The 20,648-nt window shown below is 41.6% G+C and overlaps 1 protein-coding gene across 1 annotated transcript; it reads left to right on the top strand.

Annotated features, from left to right (window-relative positions):
- Positions 1 to 1,560: 1,560 nt before the first annotated feature.
- Positions 1,561 to 20,534, top strand: aldh1l2 (aldehyde dehydrogenase 1 family, member L2). Its single transcript, XM_037122244.1, has 23 exons — positions 1,561 to 1,816; positions 3,312 to 3,456; positions 5,713 to 5,947; positions 7,836 to 8,001; positions 9,910 to 10,011; positions 11,100 to 11,189; positions 11,309 to 11,443; positions 11,636 to 11,761; positions 11,896 to 11,987; positions 12,961 to 13,108; positions 13,284 to 13,403; positions 13,505 to 13,632; positions 14,156 to 14,306; positions 14,399 to 14,469; positions 14,626 to 14,731; positions 15,019 to 15,106; positions 15,821 to 15,914; positions 16,002 to 16,101; positions 17,358 to 17,456; positions 17,761 to 17,926; positions 18,257 to 18,362; positions 18,480 to 18,679; positions 19,012 to 20,534. Exons 1-23 carry the CDS (start codon positions 1,769 to 1,771, stop codon positions 19,065 to 19,067), a joined length of 2,772 nt encoding a protein of 923 aa, XP_036978139.1. The 5' UTR covers positions 1,561 to 1,768; the 3' UTR covers positions 19,068 to 20,534.
- Positions 20,535 to 20,648: the final 114 nt, after the last annotated feature.

Genomic DNA, 20,648 nt, shown 5'->3' on the forward strand with positions numbered 1-20,648 from the left:
TGGTGTTGAAGAACACTGTGTACATTAAATACTCTTGAACTTTTGATCTTTAAAAATCCAAAAAAAAAAAAAACACCAATTGTTACAAACACACTTACTGAAGCGTGCTTTGTTAGGAACATTATGCAACTATTACACAATGAACAAAAAGAGAGGTGGCAGTCTTTCCAGAAAGAAAAACTGTTGGTGGTGCAATAAACAACTGTTAATCTATCTTTTTTTGATGTAATTTAAAGGGTCAGTTTTGAGTTTTGGCTAGAATTGTAGTTTGAAGCATTCCAAAAATGTTATCAAAAATATTATCGGCAGAGTTTGACGACAGTGTTGATGTTCTATCAAAGACGTCAGTGTGCTGTGCTGCAGGGATGTCTGCTTACTGAAGTTGCTACTAAATCTAATAGGGAAACAAAATAAGTTTACCAAATGTCAAGAAAGGAGATATTTTCACACCTGTTTTCAATGCAAGCTATGCACCGCCAAGCCATCCTTTCATTTTTAATATTACAAAAAAAAGGTTGCTGCAGTGCTGCCGTACCAAAAAGGTCTGTGCTTGAACTTTGTGCATTTTATGATCCATGGTTTATACCCACATGGCCTTTGGTTTTTGGCATTGGCCATCAAACAGCAACAGTCTAATTTAACAACATTTAATAGACTACAGAGCGAGAACCAGCACATACACATACATGCTCATTTATCTTTTAGTTTCCACTCAAAAATTAAAATTTCTAATAATATACATCTACAAAATACAAAATACCCATGTGCAGTTCTACTCATAGCTGGCTTGTAGTAATAGTTGTAGTACATGAATTATCATGAATTCATGCATGAAAAAGCATGAATTAATTAATGTAGTGCTTCATGAACTATAATGCACAAGTGTTAATAGTATCTTGTTCTTGACTTAATGCAGGAACAATGCTTTCATTAATGTGGTAATTAAGGTGTTTAAGTAAATCAATTACAATCACAAGGCTTGGAATTGAACTGAATACCCATGTACTGCTGTGGCGGGTCGGTTTAACTGCAGACTTATCTGTGAAGAACATATGAACATCATTAATAAGCCAGAAGTCATGATGATTGAAATACCTTAAATACCGCATTAATTAACGTGTTGTTCCTGCATTAAGTCATGCAGGAGATAACATTAATCCCTGTGCATTACTGATAGCTCGTGGAGTACTACATGAAGACTGTGATTTGTTCAGACTTCACCTCTTTCTTGTTACACTTATAGAACTTATTGTAAGTCGTTTTGGACGAAAGCGTCTGCTAAAGGTCTTAAATGTAAACGTAGTGTATGTGTTTTCATGCATGAAGTCATGATAATTCATGTATCTATAGTGTTACCAAATTCTTTCTAAAAGAAACAATTCAGTTGATATAATGCCAACACACACTGGAGAAAGGCAGCTACACTTGGCAGCTAGAGGCTTACTCAATTCCCACGCGTGACCGCGCGGCCGAAGACGTAGTAAACTCCGCGCGACCGCGCACGTACAGTGTTGCGCGGCACGTCCTGGTCGCGTCTGCTGCTGTCGAGTATAAGCCGGCCGTGTCGAGCCCTGTCCGCGGCCACTCCTCTGTCCACAGCCTCACACTCTGACGTTCACGCACGTAGACGCAGGTGTGTGTTGCCTGCAGCGCTCATAGCTCAACAGCAAATCGGATAAACTGAGCGGCATTTGGATTTTTTATTTTGTTTTTTTATTTTTTATTTTTTTTATTCCTCACACATTTTTATCCACCAAACACCGCCATTATGTTGTGGACGGCAGGTCAAGTCTTGAGGAAATTCTCCACCTCGTCTGTGAGTACTGATGCCTTGCTGCTGTCGCTGCACCACAGAATGAATAGTGGCTTTCATACAGTGACAGAAAAATCCTGCTGGTGCACGCTGAGCCCATGCCAGGTCATGGTGACTGACATTAGGAGGACCGAGCCAGGCTCGGTTCTGATCGCGGATCAGTGAGTTACAGTTCATGTGCAGGTCTCTCTTAGTCAGTCTGCTACTGTATTTTCAGCAAACGGAGCAAAATGATGGTGTGTCAGCGCCAGTCTGCCACGTTACTGTACGCTCGCCTGTGTCTCCCCCCCCCCCCCATCTCCCCCCTCTCACTGTATGCTCTGACTGAACTGGCCTTTACTGTACAAGATCTGGAGGAATTGCATCAGCCTTTGAGCTCCAACCTGTCCTCCAGTATCGGCTTAGTTCTAGCAGGGCTGCAGGCAAACCCAGTGCGCAGCTACGCAGGACCAGTCTGCTCATTCATTAATCATTTTTCATAAAAAAAAATTGTGCAAAAACAAATTATATGCAGCGTGTTGGGAGCTACCTTACTGTGGATACTTGCATGGAATGAATGGATTTGAATACATGACAGCGCATGTTGCAGAGTCCAGTGCAGCAGCCGGATGGGGGCCCCCATGAACCTGACAGCACCTTTGATTTGAGCAATGGGAAACCTGAAACCTTTCCTCCTTCCACACATGTGCTGCTGCAGTCAGAAACTCCCTCTCTTTCCTCACTGGACGAGGGGCTGTGCTGTCTGTCAGCCAGTTGCTTTTCTTGGAGCTGGCTTTAACGATTCAACCGTTAGATAAGAGGGTGGACTTGACTGGGGTGCCCTGAGGTTGAGCGTGGAGGGGCCCCCTGAATCCCACCCCTAGCTCTTTACATTTCATGCTTCCTATACACTTATCGTTCTATACATAAATCTATATAAATGAAACAAATACATGTTGAACTTGATGCTGAGAGGCAGTTCGAAAGAGCTGGGTGTTCACCAGATCGATGAAGTCCATTTGTGTCCATTAATGTCATGATATCTCAGCCTCTGATACATCAGTATTGAGCATTATTTTTCAGTTTTGTCAACTGAAAGTCCCCCATATTTACAACATTTGTGGACTGGAGTGTTCCTTTAAAAGTGGTGGCAGTTTCTTGCAGTTGCCTGCTGTTCAGAATGTCCAGGCATTGGCTTACTACTGCCAGTTGCGTAACTTCTCTGGAAGAAGCGCGAGGCCCGGAAAAGAATGTTGAACTTCCTCCTCTGCTCAACAGTACCTCCGTGTGTGTACATTTAGATGTTTTCACTCCTGATTTATGATTTTTGATTGGGAAAAAAGAAAAAGAAATAACACATTCTGTACCAATGTACTTTATAACTGTCGGATTATTGATAAATAAAAGTTACAAAAAAAAAAAACAGTACCTCCGTGTGAATGTTGAGATATTTATCCAAGCGCTGTGGCTGAAATAATACATGCTCAAACTAATGTGCTTGTGTTTGCTCTCGTGACAGCACTACTACCAGAATCAGCTCAAACTGGCAATCATTGGTCAGAGCCTGTTCGGCCAGGAGGTGTACAGCAACCTGAGGAAGCAGGGGCACAAGGTGGTGGGTGTGTTCACAGTCCCTGACAAGGATGGCAAGGCGGATCCCTTGGGTGAGTTCATTCCCTTTTCTCTGTACTGTCATTTGTACTATCTGTAACATTACTGTCCTCCTTGTCCTTCAGCGAGATATTATTTCTAATCATTTGTGAAGTGGTTGATTTGATGCCTGGAGTTTTCACTTCATTTCAGCGGATGTCATTTGAGGGTGAAAATACAAGCTTTTGTCTTCCTTTAAAGAACCTGTGGCGCTTCTTTGTTGATTTCAAAACATAATCCAAACCAACTCCAGGAATGAACATAAAAATATCAGGTTTTTTAAGTGTAAGGGAATAAATGATGATCATGTTTTTTTACCTGCAACCCTTTAACAACATCACAAACACCCGCTCATCAACACTGTAGGATGAGAGGGTGTCAAAGCTCCAATGGAGATGGTACTTGTAAGTAATGTTGGGGTTAACTCATTAGCTTGTAATGAGTTAGACCCACCACTTTATCTTAAAGGCAGATGTTTCTATAGTGTTAGTGTTTGAGGTGGGTCAGGATAAAGTAACTGGTTATCAAACTGACTAGTTTCAGTGTTTTCTGTAGACTCTGCACCCTAATTTAAGACAAAACACATGTATAGCTGGTGCAACTGGCAGCTGATCATAAGCACTTAATTAATATGTGCTTTGGTATTGGTATACAGAGTAAGCCTATTTAAAGACAAGTACTCTATAGCTTTGTGAAAAAACTTACCAACACATGAAGCCCCTAAATATGAAGTAATGAAATATGTATCCATATTAAACACTCTGAATCTAATATAGGCCTAGCATTAGGAAGTTAGATGATCGTCACTTTACAATGTATATTTCTCATTGTGTAATTGGCACCTGGTTCACTTATAATTGGAATATGAGAAAAAAACATATAAATGGAACAGAGTGGGTGATCTCCAGGCCGGCAGAGGCCTGTGCTGTGTCTGAGGTAGATGTGCGTTGACTCTACAGTGCTCCTGGACAAAGAGAGGCCTTTACCCTGCGTTAGCATCGGGATAGTGGCTCCATTGTCCGAGTGGGTAGAGGCCCCGTGTGGCCCGGAGATACAGCTCTGAGGTGAAAAGTCTTTGTTGTGATGGTGCAGCCTTTCCTGGAAGCGTCATTATCATCAACTTCCTCTTGATCTCTGCCTGTTGTCCTCATTTTCAAGTGTTTGTCACCAATATTAAACTCTTCCTGCCCTTATTATTTCTAGTCGTAAACATATTCCCACTGTGCCTGAGCCCACTTGAGTTTAGATTTTCTTAGCCTAACCCTAACCACCCTACTATGAGGCATTCAAAAATGAAAGCACATCAAATATACATACAGTGCTGTAGTGTCTACAGTGCTTTTACTGACTAGATAGACTTTAAAACAAGCTGTTAAGTCGTGTATTTTCCTACTTCAACTGGCTATTGATGGCTTCTTTTGCCAAAATCAATAACGACTAAAGTGAGATCATAATAATATCAATGATGCTAAAATGTTAATAACAGTTTCTTGGGTACAATATGCATCTAAAAAGATGTGTGTGGTGTGTGTAGTTGTGTGCATGTTATAAATAGTCAAGAATCCAACAGTATTTCCTTGTATTCTAACAATATAAAGTCAAGCTGTTATCTCTCTCTCTCTCTCTCTCTCTCTCTCTCTCTCTCTCTCTCTCTCTCTCTCTCTCTCTCTCTCTCTCAAACACACACACATTGACACCTGACCTTCCCGTATTGCTCTTTTCTGTTCCCCTTACCTGCTTGTGTGTTCTAGTTAGTGTGAGAGCTGGCAGTGACACTGTTGGTTTCCTGTGACCTCAGTGGCACATTGCAGCACAGAGGGCCAGCTGTGGGACTGACAAACTGGTTAAACTGCACTCCTCTAGATATTACAGCTGTATGTGCACACATGTAGCAGGCAGAACTGGTTCTGACTTGAGCGAAAGCCCCATTCGGTGTTGAAGTTGCTGAGACTGCCACATGGGACTCCATGGGTTGAATGGACCTTTGCAGAGGACAATTTATGTTACGTGTGTTATTTTTTAGTACTGCAAGCTGCGGGCATTTGCAGTTTAAGACATTAGAAAAAGACAAGGCACTCTTCTGCAGATGGTCAAATCCTTATTTGCAGACACTTTGCAAGTTTGAACAAAAGATGAGTTGTAATGGTTTCAAGCAGCTACTTAGATTTAAAGTAAACGGTGGACCAATAAATGATCTGCACCGATTGTCATCACCCTTTGTGAGACTTGATTTCTGGACTGTATCTGTAAATTCTCCCCTTCGCTTTCAGCGGTGGCGGCGGAGAAGGACGGGACTCCCGTGTTCAAGTTCCCACGGTGGCGGGTCAAGGGGAAGCCCATCCCGGAGGTGGTGGATGCCTACAAGGCGGTGGGTGCCGAGCTCAACGTCATGCCCTTCTGCTCCCAGTTCATCCCCATGAACATCATCGATCACCCCAAGCACGGCTCCATCATCTACCACCCTTCCATCCTGCCTCTGCACAGAGGAGCCTCAGCCATCAACTGGTGAGAGAGAGTAATCTTTTTTTCTTTTATTTTTGTTTAAGCCTGTCTCGGAGACTATGTCCATCCCATACCCGGTTACTGTTTGTAACTGGTTTGACCTACACTTACAGGTAACAATGGGGTTTATATGGTCTGTCAGGTTAAAGAATCACTGTATTCACCCACAAACCCACACTGTTTTCAACACATTATTATTGGATTAGTAACACATTACAAGCTTGGAGTTGTCTGCTTATCCACAACTGTGCAGCTGTACATAAATGAGAAGGACTACAGACACTTTCTGCTGAGTGTGAACAGAAGGTGGCAGTCAGCCAGAAGACACAAGACTTAAAGCATTAACTGACAAGTGCGGAGAAAAGTGTCTCAAGGACATATATGAGAGACAAAACTGAACAAACTTTATTTTGCTTGCACCTTTCATACAAGTCCATACAGGTTAGGGCAGTTCCACAGTGCGAAACTTACATATACACAAATAGAAAAACACACACAAAGTTAAAAAACAATGACTAACAAAAAAACACTAAATTATGAACAGAATTATAAAAGTGGAATATAAGAAAAAATAAATAAATGAGGAAAAAAAATTCCACAAAACAGTCCAGGTTAAAACAGTAGGTTTAATGTTTAAGTTAGAGAGTATAAAAAGTGAGACTATGGTTTGAAGAAGAAATTATTTCTCATATAAATGAGGCATTTATATCAAATAAGTCCCTGCTCATTTCTTTACTTAGAGGTTTAGTTATTATAGTCTTAGCCTACGTTGTCTGGTTTGAAGATTAGTCCATGATGGCTAATGTACCTGGCAACTCTGAGTAAATGTGTTAACTTTATAATCCTTCTCTGCTGGCTTTACTGGTCATCAGTATTATCTAGTAACTTGTGACTACAGTGGCTGCTGCTGCTGCTGCCGCTGAGCAAAAAGTTGAACAAGCTCGCCTGACAAACGTATTTTGTCCTGTAACTTCAAAAGAACTGAAGGGCTAAATTATACACTTTCACAGGCCCAAGTCCTCTTCTGTTCTCCAGGTCAAAGTAGAGGTAGAAAAGGGTTAGCCGCTATCTGCCCGTCCAGCAGGAGGTTCAAACCAGTTCTGTTTGACCTCAACCTCTGCAAAAGCTGGTATTCTTATCTATTCCTCTTGCTTGTCTGTCTGTTCTCCACCTTTATTATTTCTCTAGTCCTCTTATCACTGGGAGTAAATGAATTGCTTCCATTTGTTTTCAAGTGTTAACTATACATTCTTCAAAGACAGTGACTTACCTTTTGGGTTACCTTTTGGGGCCCATTTACTCCCATGGTCAATCTGGCTGTTGGGTTGTAGTCACATTCCAACCAGTTGTGGAAAAAAATCCTTTAAAGTCGAGTTCATGAAGATCAGTAACACTCTCATATCTGGCAGTTAGTTGGCTGTTAGTTTAATATATAGACCACGGAGGAAACTATAAAACTTAGTGCCCAAGTAATCTTTCCATTCTAATCACAATGTGATTACAACAGAGACATCTTTAAATGATATTTTTACTAACAGTTATGTTAAGGTTAAGTCAGTTGTATACATTCTAAAATCGCTAGTCATTAACATTGATACAATAAAATGAAAAAAATTAACAAAATAACTATAAATGATTAAAATAAATATTCACGCCCCAAATGAGAGCTGACGGCAGACGGCTTGTGTGTTTCACAGTCTTATCAACGTTCTGATTGCCTTAGTCTCATTTACTCCAGGCGTAACCACTGTTTATCTTTTCTTTATCTGAGTCTGCTCCATTTGCTCAGGTTTATTGTTGACTTTATATCCACATACCTGTTCTAAAGATAGGGTTATAGCACTGTTTCAAGTTTTGTTTTGTTTTTTTCTGTGTATGCATGTGTCTCCAGGACCCTGATCCACGGTGATAAGAAAGCTGGCTTCACGGTGTTCTGGGCCGATGACGGGCTGGACACCGGACCAATCCTGCTGCAGAGAGAGTGCGCCGTTGAGCCAAACGACACAGTAGACACGCTCTACAACCGCTTCCTCTTCCCAGAAGGCATCAAGGCCATGGTAACCACCTGGAAAGGAGTGTAATCAGGGTTATTAGCGTGCACTTATCTAGAACCTTTATCAAATTGAGTAATGCATCAGGTAGTCAAGACCTGCTATCATAAATGAATTGATGTCTGTGTGTGTGAAAGGACAAGCTGGTAGGGTAGGATGGTCGTGTGACATTCTGATGACAATCACGCACTGCCAACTAAACAGATCGTTCTCTGGATAACCGTAAAAGTAAAACATTCAAAAGAAGAGAAATGTGCCGCACTTCAACCCGCTGAGCAACATTACAAAACCAGACAACAGTAATGTTGTAGCAGGTTGTTTCTTTGGCAACCTATGTGTGCACCCTGGCAGCAAGAGTCAGGCAGCTCCCACTTCAGGTGAATATGTGATATTCCGATATTTGTTGCCTATGTTGTTGTAGTTACTGTCTTTGGCAACTTGTCTAGGACATACAATCTCAAATTCAGTGTGAAAAAGTTGTAGCGATGAGGTCAGACCTCCCTGCCGAGTCATTAGTAAACTTTCCCCCCGAGACAACAGCATCCCTCTCCAGGAGTGAGAGCAAGAGAGGGCCCACTATTTACTGATGTCATTTCATTCTAAAAGCATTACTTTGTCGCTCTGTCATGATGCATGGTGGGTCAGCATCTCAATCGCAAAACATCATAACAGCACTCAAATGATTCTAAACAGTTTGCTGAGACAATTTTAGATTTACAGGTTGAAACACAATAAACAAGAGTGAGAGAATCTTTTAGTTATGCAAGCTGGCATGCTGTATGAAATGACACACTGTATGGCGAACTAACATTTAATAGCTAGACTGGAAATGCATTGCAGATATCTGTAATTCAAGTTTTCCAAGTCAAAAAAAAAATTTCAGATATTCACAATGTCATTCTTTCTAGGATCGTGTATATGGGGTTTCTAAAATTCAATTGCAGATATCCGCCATATGAATTATGGGATATCTGAAACTGAATTATATTTAGTTGTATTATCAGTTTCAGATATCCTCGATTGATTTCTGCCTATACATTATTCTTGTTCGAGACATCTTTTATTCCCCTCAATACCAGATAGCAACATTGTCCTCTTTAGATATATCTGAAATTATGTTTTGACTATACAGAATGACATTGTAGATGTCATGAAATAAATGATCACTAGTCAAAATGAAATCTCAAACTAGACTTGGGAATAATAGTTATTTAATTGTAGATATCTATTATCAAGTTATTGATATAATGAATTTAAGTTTGATGAGAGAGATCTCAAGGGGGCGATATCTTTAACTTAAAGGTAATTACAGATGATTTGAATTAGAGTTTTGACTTATCAAAATGGCATTGCAGAAATCTGTCATGCTGTCAGACGCTATGGCAAGTGGGATGCGGGGCCGACTGCGTTGCCAGATTGGGCTGGTTTTGTGCCCAGTTGTGCTGACTTCTGGCATACATTGTGCCTGCCAGGTATAATGAGTTTGGGGCAGGTGGTAAATACATTACAAATTAAAGTATATTCAAAATCTACTCAATGACTGCATTTATCAATAATGCAAACACATTAGCACACTCAGCACATCTTTTATGGCGTCTGCTTACCACCAGCCACAGGTCTAACTAACACACAGGCTGGAGGGATTTTGCAAATCTGTATTTTCATTGAACAGAAGCCGCTCTGCTTGCATATCATGGCACATTACAAGATCACCTGTAGCCTACTTCCCTCTCTCTCTCTCTCTCTCTCTCTCTCTCTCTCTCTCTCGCTTCATGCATCATTGCTTCAACCTCTTTTTAATTCATGGCAATTTCTTACTGTCTTGTCTAGAGGAGGAACCACCATTTATGTTCAAAATACTTTGCTAGGCCAGTATCAAATGAAAAGGGTTTTCATGCTGTTTTCATGGTGCAGGTGGAGTCGGTGCAGCTCATCGCTGATGGGAAGGCCCCACGAATTGCCCAGGCGGAGGAGGGAGCCAGCTATGAAGGCATTCAGAAGAAATCCAATGCCAAGGTGAGAGTTCTTAGAATACATTAGACGCTACATCAGCAGTTAGTATGTAAGTATTGTTCTATGAATCAGTGTCATGTAGACATTGACACAGTTAAATGAGTCTGTTGTGGACAGGCATGGAGTGAGATAAGAGAGACACTGTAGTAACAATCTGCCAGAGCTGTTGGGGGAGATGGGAGTGTCAGTGGTTGTGGGGCAACTGCCGGGAGCGACCAGTAATGTAGGGGGGAGGGATTGAGTGTATGCATTTTTAAGCATTTTGTGTGTGTGTGAAGGGTGTATGTTCAAGCAAAAATGCAATGACAAAGGAACAGATAACCCAAAAATGAAAGGGCAGTCATTATCTGCTTACCCCCATGTTGATGGAAAATCAGCTGAGGTTTCATAGTCCCCAAAAACATGTCTGGAACTTCACAGTGAAACAGTGTTGCAGCATTCTCCAGCTAAAAATTTGAAAATTGATGTAGCTGCTAAGCTAAAAGTATTGGTATTCTCCTTATGTGAATACGGTGCACAACTGTCGAGGGTGTGTTGGGATCTCTGGGTTTCAGCAGACTTGGATTATTCCGAACCAGGTGTATGTAACACATCCCCAACTACATCAGTTGTTTAGGAGAATGCTGCACTTCTGTCTTGCTGTGAAGCTCCACAAATGTTTTGTGGACTATAAAACTTTTCATCAGCCCCGGAGTGGGTAGATAAAGACTGAACTTTTTAGGTGACCTGTTCCTTTAAATTGTTGGTCACCTGCTCAGTGCAACAGAACCTTCATTCAACGAACAGCATGGAAAATCACTGGTTCGACACCAAATGTACAAGATTGAGCGGCTGGCTAGGAAAAGACAGAGGTGGGGCTGATCATAACTGTTTCCTGCATTCTGATTCGTCGCTTGGAGCCACACTGCTGGCAGTGTGTCTTAATGTTCTATTCTTAGTGCAGAGGTTTAGTTTCCAGCATGGCTTTTCCACGTGTCACTCAGATCGTGGCAGCCAGCTGTTTGGCTTCCTTCTCATTCTCAGAAATTGAGGTGACATGGTCTGAAAATGAATGTGAGCCATGTTGACTCACTTGTCTTTCTGCCACTCAGGTCAACCTGGCCCAGCCAGCTGAGGCCATCCACAACTGGATCCGTGGCCATGATAAAGTTCCCGGTGCCTGGACTGTCATTGATGGTCAGGTGTGTCAACCTCCTGAACTTGTGACACCATATTAAAATGTGACCAGGTACAGTTTAATACAAATGTAAAAGACACACAAATATCTGTGTGTAATGCTCCTCCATGTGATTTTCCTCAGTCTGTGACCCTCTATGGCTCGTCGATGTTGGAGGGGGCGGCACCAGCCGGTCAGGCTCTGGAGATAGCGGGGGCATCCCAGCCTGGGCTGGTCACCAAGAAAGGCCTTGTCTTATATGGAACTGATGGAAAGCCTGTGAGTTATTGAATTCCCTGATGTACAACAAAACAAATACTCAAAGCAAACAAAAGTAGAGCGGGATTGTGGAGTGTGGCAATGCCTGTGCTCCTTCATTCATAATAAGTTGCATGGCAACTGAGTTTATTCAAACACAGCATGTGTTTGCCTGTATCTGCTGCACTTCATCCACATGTGTTTGGCTGACAGCTGCTGGTGAAGAACCTGCAGTTTGAAGATGGGAAGATGATTCCTGCCTCTAAATACTTCTCGTCTGGGGAGAGCTCCAGTGTGGAGCTGACCGACGATGAGAAGAAGATGGCAGAGGAGATCAAGGCAAGTAATCTGTTGGCTGATCTTTTTTAAACTGGTATTTGGCTTTCAGTGTCACTTCATTTATACTATAACATTTTCCTGTTGTAGTAAGGAAGCCAGTGTTAAATACTGTTTGTTTTTTGTTTTTTTGACAGAACATCTGGAAGGGAATCCTCAGCAACGTCCCAGCCATTGAGGAGACCACAGACTTCTTCAAGTCTGGAGCTGCCTCCATGGATGTGGTCAGGTGAGGGAGGAGGCCAGCGCAGTGACCTGTACCAGTATACACCAGCAGGTTGTCTCTTTTAGAGCTGTAGTCTAAGATCTCAAATTTTGGGACGTCTCAAGTCTCAAGAACATTCTCTGATTTACTGTATTTTTTTGTCACATAATAAAAAGAAAAGAAGACGCAGTGAATGGAGGCAACAATTTGAGGCTTTATGAGTCTTAGATAAAATAGTGCCCGGTAATTGCATTAGTACGAAAACAGTGCAAGTATTCAATTTCAAGTACCATTGTTGGACCCATATTTGATACAATTATAGTGGAGACAGACAAGAATAGATGTTTGTTTTTGACTTGTCCTGGCTTGCTTGCAGCACCTGATTCATTGTCTGGCTGTGAACAACATAGCAACACAGCGACTGTTGCGCCATCGGCCTGGCTACTGTCCATAGAAAGAAATGGCTGTGCTACGATAAAGGCAAAGTTAAACACCCAATTGTATAAATAAGACGGCAGGTTTTGTTATTTACTGATTTTGTGGAAAGAATACCAACTGAATTCGGGTTTCGAACATTCTCAAGTCCTGGAGCTCTCAGTCGAGGGAATGTCTGTCCGGTGATCACTTTTCTTTTTCTCTTTCCAGTCTTTGCCCCCTACCTCGACAGGGTTCTAATTCATTTTTCTCTGTAGACTCTCCAGCATTACTCAAGCTATTCCTGGGTTTAGCTACTGATAGCCACAATGGCAGACATACATAAATCATGCCTTAATTTTTCCGAAAGAAAATCCAACTCAAGATGTTTTGCTCATCCCTCCCCAATAACTCTCTCTCTATCTAAATAACAGAATAACCCCCCCCCCCAAAAAAAAAAAAAAATCTTAATAGGGAATTTTATATGTCAATAATGCAAAGTCCGACAATTAAGAAAAAATGAAAAAAAAAAACCATCCAAGTTATTATAAACCTTGTGCACTGATGTCATCCCTGTGTCCAGGCTGGTGGAGGAGGTGAAGCAGAAGTGTGCCGGCGTCCAGCTTCAGACTGAGGACGTGTACATGGCCACAACCTTCCAGGACTTCATCCAGATGTTTGTCCGCAAGCTGAGAGGAGAGGACCAGGAGGAGGAGCTGGTCATCGACTATGTGAGCCTCCTGCTTTTATTGTCTCAGTGAAAAAGTCTTGTACTGTATGCTGATCTTATTTAAAATGAGTGATAGTATATTAGTCGGTATAAGAGTCAGATATGTAGGTGTAAGGTAGATGCTCGTGGTTTGCTGATTTGTGATTACTGTACTGTTACTGCTGTATTGCACCCAGGCAACCAAAGAAGTGAACAACATGACAGTGAAAATGCCATACCAGTGTTTCATCAACGGCCAATTTGAAGATGCAGAAAATGGGAAGTCTTATAGCACGATCAACCCTACTGATGGATCAGTGAGTCACATTACAATGCTGACATGACACACACAGAGAAGATCACCTGGTGCACGTGTATTAACAACTGAACTGTGTGTGATCTTCGTGTCCCTCACCAGACGATCTGTAAGGTGTCCTACGCCTCAGTGGGGGATGTAGACCGGGCGGTGGCAGCTGCCAAAGAAGCTTTTGATAATGGACCCTGGGGCAGGATGAACCCTAGAGACAGAGGAAGTCTGCTTTACAAGTGAGTAGCTCCACCTAGAGGACTACAGTGAAAAAACACCCAGGTCAACACACCACAAACCAACCATAACAAAAAAGCGTATTTTTTCCTAGTATTCCAAGTATGGAATGTTCACTGCTTATATACGTTTATAGATTAGATAGCCTATTAGCTAGTCAGCTATAGCACTTTAACAACCTTAAGAACACCTACCTGCTGAGCTTTGTATTAATTACCCATAATACAGAATAGAGGGAGCTAAGCAGATGGTTTTTTAGTTCAACCAATCAACTCTTGCATCGAGCAGTAATGTCAGTGAATGAACCACCCTACAAACATTCACCAAGGAAAAGTGGACTTGCAGTCCTGAGTTGAAAATTCATACATCTCACTGATTTAAAATGCATGTTGTTGATGTTTTTGTATCTCATTAATAACAACTTTCATTAATGTTCGGTTGGAGACCTAATTTACCTGTTGGGCCACAGACTGAATAAATAATCAAAGACGTCCTCTCATGACATGACTCTCCTCCTCCCCCCAGGCTCGCAGACCTGATGGAGGAACACCAAGAGGAGCTGGCCACCATCGAGTCCATCGACTCAGGAGCTGTGTACACACTGGCCCTGAAGACACATGTCGGCATGTCCATCCAGACCTTCAGATACTTTGCCGGCTGGTGTGATAAGATCCAGGTAGGTTAACATTTGGGGCACACAGACTGAATTTTCACGAACGTAAGCGCTGATTGTGACACCAGAGGGACACACGTGGTTGTTTGTTACAGGGCAAGACAATCCCCATCAACCAGGCCCGGCCCAATCGCAATCTGACCTTCACTAGGAAAGAACCACTGGGGTAAAAGCTCTGGATTCTCATTCTCTGTGCTTCTTATGTTTGAATAGTGTTATTGAACTATATGTAGCTATCTGATCCTATAAACTGAGATGTGAGTGTTTTTTTTTCATCCAATCAACATGTTCACCTCTTTCTACCATGTATTTTCTGTGACAGTGTGTGTGCCATAGTCATCCCATGGAACTACCCTCTCATGATGCTGGCATGGAAGAGTGCCGCCTGCCTCGCCGCTGGAAACACACTTGTTCTTAAACCTGCACAGGTGAGCACACACCATACGCTCTCATTTTAAAGAAACAAACCCACACACGGTGCAAAACTAATTTGCTGTTAGAACAGTGACGATGTTTCTTCAGCTGAGTATACACCAGATTAAATTACTGATAAAGCTAATGTAGTAACTGCAGACTGCAAAAGCAGAGTGTGATTCAGTACCTTTTGACACCACTGCCACTGTCACTTTTGTCCTATGCCTTTTTTTCCATCTTTAATCTGCAGTCCAAGTGACAGAGTGGTTCTCATTTTATACATTATTCCCACTATTTACAGGTCACTCCATTGACAGCCCTGAAGTTTGCTGAGCTGTCAGTGAAAGCTGGCATTCCCAAAGGAGTTATAAACATTTTGCCAGGCTCAGGTAATGAACACAAAGACACAATCCACAGAGTCTTGAACAGTGAAGTCCTTTTTTTTTCCCTTTCCTTGTCCATTTTTGTTTTTTGTCCATGATGTCATAAGATTACGGAAAGATATGAATGAGAAATTGTTAGCCAAAATTACAATGAAAACCTAATGGTCTTTCTCCAGGCTAGTGGTTCCTGACATGATAGCTTGGTTATACAAAGCAAAGTCTGCGTGAAAATCCCCATCCCCCATCACAGTATCTGTAATTTGAAAGCAGTTAAATCAAAAAGTGATATTTTGATCTCAGCCTCTTAATTTATTTTCATTATTCTTAGAGGCTTGAAAAGGTAAAACTACAATATTTTAACAGCAAGTTCCAACGAATGCATGCTCTCCCCCCTATTTGAGTAACTTGTGTGAAAAACGATGTTGTCTGCTGTTTTAGAAATGCAGCTTTTTTTAAAAATGAAAGTGGATATTTGTGAGCAAATTTTTAAGATTTACACCCTCAGTGGGAGCCAATAGGCTCGGAGCTGAAAGTCTCATATAGAGAGGAGAGTTCAGAAAGTATTTGGGAAACAGAAACATATCATTGTTTTTTCTCTTAATGAGATTAGTTGACAATAGGAAAAATATACAATAGTGCCAGTGTTATAAAGCCCACCTTACACTTTTCCCTTTGTCATTGATCCATAACCAACCTTCCCAATCCCATTCTTTGCTGCAGGTGGCATGGTTGGGCAGCGCTTGTCCGACCACCCAGACATCCGCAAGCTGGGCTTCACCGGCTCCACACCTATTGGCAAACAGATCATGAAGAGGTACGACCAGACTAACTCAGCTAACTGCTCGTCGGTTGACGTGACTGTCAGGTGAAACTTCATGCCCTTTGTTCCTCCCTGTTGCAGCTGTGCCGTCAGTAACCTGAAGAAGGTGTCTCTGGAGCTGGGAGGAAAGTCTCCTCTCATTATCTTCAGCGACTGTGACATGGACAAGGCTGTTCGCATGGTGAGAGAGCGACACTGACAGAGAGAGAGTGATGTTTGAGCATACTGGAGGATTATCAGGCTGCTTTTACACCGCGTTATTAGTGCTAAAGCAGTTAGCCACTGAGTGCATTTTTCCATTGACAGAAAGTTCACCTCCTATCACGTGTTATTTGTTCATGGTGTACTATGCAGGATTTATTGGTTGGTGGTTGCAAACATGGCGTTTAAAGTCAGCCCCTCCTTCATGGCTCAATGGTCAAGACAGAGGGAGAGAGATTTGTGCGAATTAGAAAATGAATGAACAGAGGGAGCAACATTGGCTGGGAGCTACACACCGCTGTCCAAAGGAGATCCAGAAATGTCCAAACCACTGCAGAATATTATGAACATAATAAAGTATAGGCAGGGGAAAGACATTCTCCCCACACACTTCTAGTGGGTCTTGAGTAAGAGGGACAAATATTCAGTGGCTTGTGTTTCTCAAACATGACAATTTCGAGATTTAAGATTTCAGAGGTTTAATTATCATAATCCTAAGTACAGCGGCAGTGAAATTAAATTGCAACCACTCTGTTGACTGTGCAAAAAAAAAAAATTGTGCGACCTGAAAATAACCTAAATATGACAATAAAAATGAAAAACAGAATCAAATAACAGACTTAAATTTAAATAGAAAAAATATACATACATATTGTAAACAAGAATTAGATACAAAGACAAGAGTATTTACTGAAAAAGAAGATGAAGACTGTGTGTAAGTAGCAGGGTGTGTATGTGTCATATATGGTGTGTGCTGAGTGTGTGTTATGTTTGTTTATGGGAGTTTATTGTTCGAATGGGCCTGAGGGAAGAAGCTCCTCCTCAGACGCTCGGTCCTGGCCATGATACTGCGTAGGCACTCGCCAGAAGGCAGCTTCACCAACAGTTCAGGGTTGGGGTGGTGAATGTCTCTGATGGTCCTGGTCGCTCTGGACCTGCACCGCCTGGCTGAAAGGCAGTGCAGTTCTAGTGATGCACTTGCTGTTATTCCTTAAATGGAATATGTTTGTGATCTGAACTGTTTCTCTAAAAAACAAAAAAAAACATTTGATGATGTTACCTTTATGGAAATTTAGGGAAAATCACTCCTCAATATTTCTCTGTATGTCTGTTTTCTGCTTACAGATACAAAATAAAAAGTGTGTACAAGTGTTAATATCAGTGCCTACATTTGCAGTTTGTTTGCAAAGTCTTTCTTCTCTTAACTATGTGTGTTGTGTGTCTTCTGCTCCACAGGGCATGAGCTCTGTGTATTTCAATAAAGGTGAGAACTGCATTGCCGCTGGACGTCTGTTTGTGGAGGAATCCATCCATGATGAGTACATCAGCCGAGTGGTGAGTACGCCAAAACACTGACATTTCCTTCTTCTAGAATATTAAAGTACATAATGTACAGTAAAGGAATAATTCTGCACAGTTGAGACAGATTGAGATTTTAAAGAAACAGTATCAGAAGTGGAGCAGCAGAGGCCAAGAAATCCTACATTTTAGTCCCTGATATGGGTAAAGCTGCTAAAACACTTCCTCTTACACTTCCCATAATGCAGTTCCATGGCGAGAGTTTGAGAAGAAAAAGCAAAATCAGCTTTGTTAAGAAAAACAAAATCGTCTTTCTTTATCAACACCCTTTCCCTCCAAGGTGGAAGAGATCAAGAAGATGAAGATAGGAGACCCACTAGATCGCTCCACGGACCATGGCCCACAGAACCACAAAGCCCACCTGGACAAGCTGCTGGAGTACTGTGAGGTCGGAGTGAAGGAGGGAGCTACACTGGTGTATGGAGGCAGACAGGTGGACAGGCCAGGTAGAGTACACACTGAGCCTCTTAAGATAGAAGGCTATTGTGCCCACTGACCAACAGCAAAATATCTGTAGCTGATAGGACTACAGCTGCAACTAACCAGTATTTTTTTTGACTGAACTGATTTATTTCAATATATATATATTTTTTTAAAGAGTTGCATCAGCTGTCTTTTAAATCGCACACATTATAAGCAGCAGTTCATACTGTTATTAAAATTTGATTTTATACATTTTTCTGTAGATTGGCGGTCAAAGAAGTCTTGCTTTTCAGTCTTCTCTGTAGCATCATAATTAGCACGAGCTACTAACTAACATGACAGTTCCTCTTCAGGTTTTTTCATGGAGCCGACTGTGTTTACCGACGTGGAGGACCACATGTTCATCGCCAAAGAGGAGTCCTTTGGCCCTGTCATGGTGGTGTCTAAATTTAAAGATGGGTGAGTCGTTTCAAAAAAATAAAAAATAAATAAAGAATCCTGCTGGTGTTGTTGCAGTGCTGTTGTTTGATTTTACTTGCTAACCAATACCTCCTGACCTCTTGCTCCGAACCACAGTGATGTAGAGGGCGTGCTGCATAGAGCCAACGACACAGAGTACGGCCTGGCCTCAGGCGTGTTCACCCGCGACATCAACAAGGCCATGTATGTGAGTGAGCGGCTTGAAGCTGGAACCGTATTCGTCAACACCTACAATAAAACCGATGTGGCTTCACCTTTTGGAGGCTTCAAGCAGTCCGGCTTCGGCAAAGACCTCGGTGAGTAGAGACGTGGGAGTGACATGAAAGACACAACGTGGATTTGTCTTTTGGCAGGACATTAAAAAAAAGAAAAAAAAAGGTCTGTGAGAAGTGGTGGTACACTGACATTTTTCACAAGGGTCAAAATCCCAATCAGACAACAAGCTAAGGAATAATAATAATATTATGGTAATGAATTAGAATTAGAGTGGTAATTCTAGATGACCATGTACAGGATTATGGCTTTTTTATCTCACAATTTGTGCCTTTGCAACCCCTCATCAGTAACCCAGAAAGCCTCGAGCGGCACATATTGTTCGACTCACACCGTTTTGTTCTTGGGTCCACAGGAGAAGACGCTCTCATGGAATACCTCAAGACCAAAGCAGTGACTGTGGAGTACTGAGGCACAGATGCTCCAAAAGAACTATGGCCCACATATGAAAAGGAAAGGACTCATCTGTGTGCTTCAGTCCAGCTTCATCCAGCTTCTTTCAGCATTCTGGACAGTGTGTGTGTGTGTGTGTGTGTGTGTGTGTGTGTGTGTGTGTAGCTGTATGTAAATGTGTGCACTGTACGAATGAGAGAAGAGCTTTGTTATTCATCTCAGCGTGGACGACGTGCCTGTCTTTTCTTGGCTTTTTGAGTGAGAACTCACTTGACAGACAAGAGACCCGTGTGGTGTATCTACACATGAAACCCTGGTTTGGACTCGTGATAGGAACTGAGCTGGGTCGAACTGAATTTTCAAGGTTTCAGTTCCACAAGAGTGTTTTATGTGAAAACACACTCACCATTTTCAACTTGAAACCCATTTTCACACCATTATCAGTGCTGTCAATCAGCTCTTTTCAAAATTTGAAAATCATCCGAAGTCATGCCTTTCTCATTCACATGTTATGCTGCCTTCACCATTCCTTTGATACCTCTTTGCTGACTCTGTGGCAGCTTCTGGACTGTTGTGTACAGTAGGAAAAAAATAGACAACGATGTGAGCCGAGTTAAGAGGAGCATAAACACCAGGTTGAAAACCAGTCATTCACAGCCCACTCTGGCTGAAAGCTCCAAGTTGAGCGAGGTTGAGCATGAGCTTTCAGTCACATAAAAACAGGGAAAGGACTGTTGTCACCATTTTATTCTTATTGATGGATTAAAGTCTTAATGAGGACGGACTTCACAACAGCCAAATGTAATTTGTAAAAAACACTTTTAGAATGAATTCCTACTTTGTAGGTGGATTGGACTTTTAAGTCTACTTTTACAAATCATGTTTCAGACACTCGAAACCTTTACAGTCAACCTTTAGTCACTTTTACATTACATACATTTGTATGATTACTATAATTTTTCATTGAAGGTTTTGGCCTGCAGCTCATCCAATATTTGAGACTTAGCCATTTTACAGCATCGCATATGTGAGCTGTCATAAGGAAGTCGACGAAAGACAAACATTTAGCAAGGATGTTTGTTGTTTAGTTGCTCGTTGCATTAAAATGGTTGTTTCAGGGCCAGCTCCCAAAGCTCAGACGTTGGTGCATCTGTCAATGCAAAAATCTGACATTTTTGTAAATACTCTAAAAAAAATAAAAAAAAAAAAGGTGTGAAAAGGGACTATTTGATACATTTTTTATCAGACAGAGTAACACTATATGTTATAAGACTATATTATATTAAGTAAAGACACACCAGCTAGATGTTTTTATGCATCACTAATGTGAAGGAGTTGGGAAATTAGTTTTCTACCTGGGCCGGGAAGTGGTTGCTCTACCCCCCCCGTTTGTGAAAAAGGTGAGAGCTGCTCCCTCAATAAAAACTGTGTTCAGCCAGGAATGTCATATGATGGTAAATAAACTTTGATTTGAACTTGAATTTATTCTTTATTGTTTATCTTTTCACCCTGCTGCCATCTGGCAGAAGATACATACATACATACATACATACATACATACATACATACAAGTATTCACATTCATACACACTACATGCG

The sequence above is a fragment of the Acanthopagrus latus genome, chromosome 14 (genome assembly GCF_904848185.1).
Source record: "Acanthopagrus latus isolate v.2019 chromosome 14, fAcaLat1.1, whole genome shotgun sequence".
NCBI classification, from domain to species: domain Eukaryota; kingdom Metazoa; phylum Chordata; class Actinopteri; order Spariformes; family Sparidae; genus Acanthopagrus; species Acanthopagrus latus.

What these genes read in the sequence shown, in the direction of transcription:
- aldh1l2 (XM_037122244.1), top strand. Translation starts at nt 1,769, where the DNA reads ATGTTGTGGACGGCAGGTCAAGTCTTGAGGAAATTCTCCACCTCGTCT. An exon ending in GGAGCCTCAGCCATCAACTG is followed by an intron (nt 5,948 to 7,835) that starts GTGAGAGAGAGT and finishes ATGTGTCTCCAG; the next exon opens with GACCCTGATCCACGGTGATA. An exon ending in CAGACAGGTGGACAGGCCAG is followed by an intron (nt 17,927 to 18,256) that starts GTAGAGTACACA and finishes GTTCCTCTTCAG; the next exon opens with GTTTTTTCATGGAGCCGACT.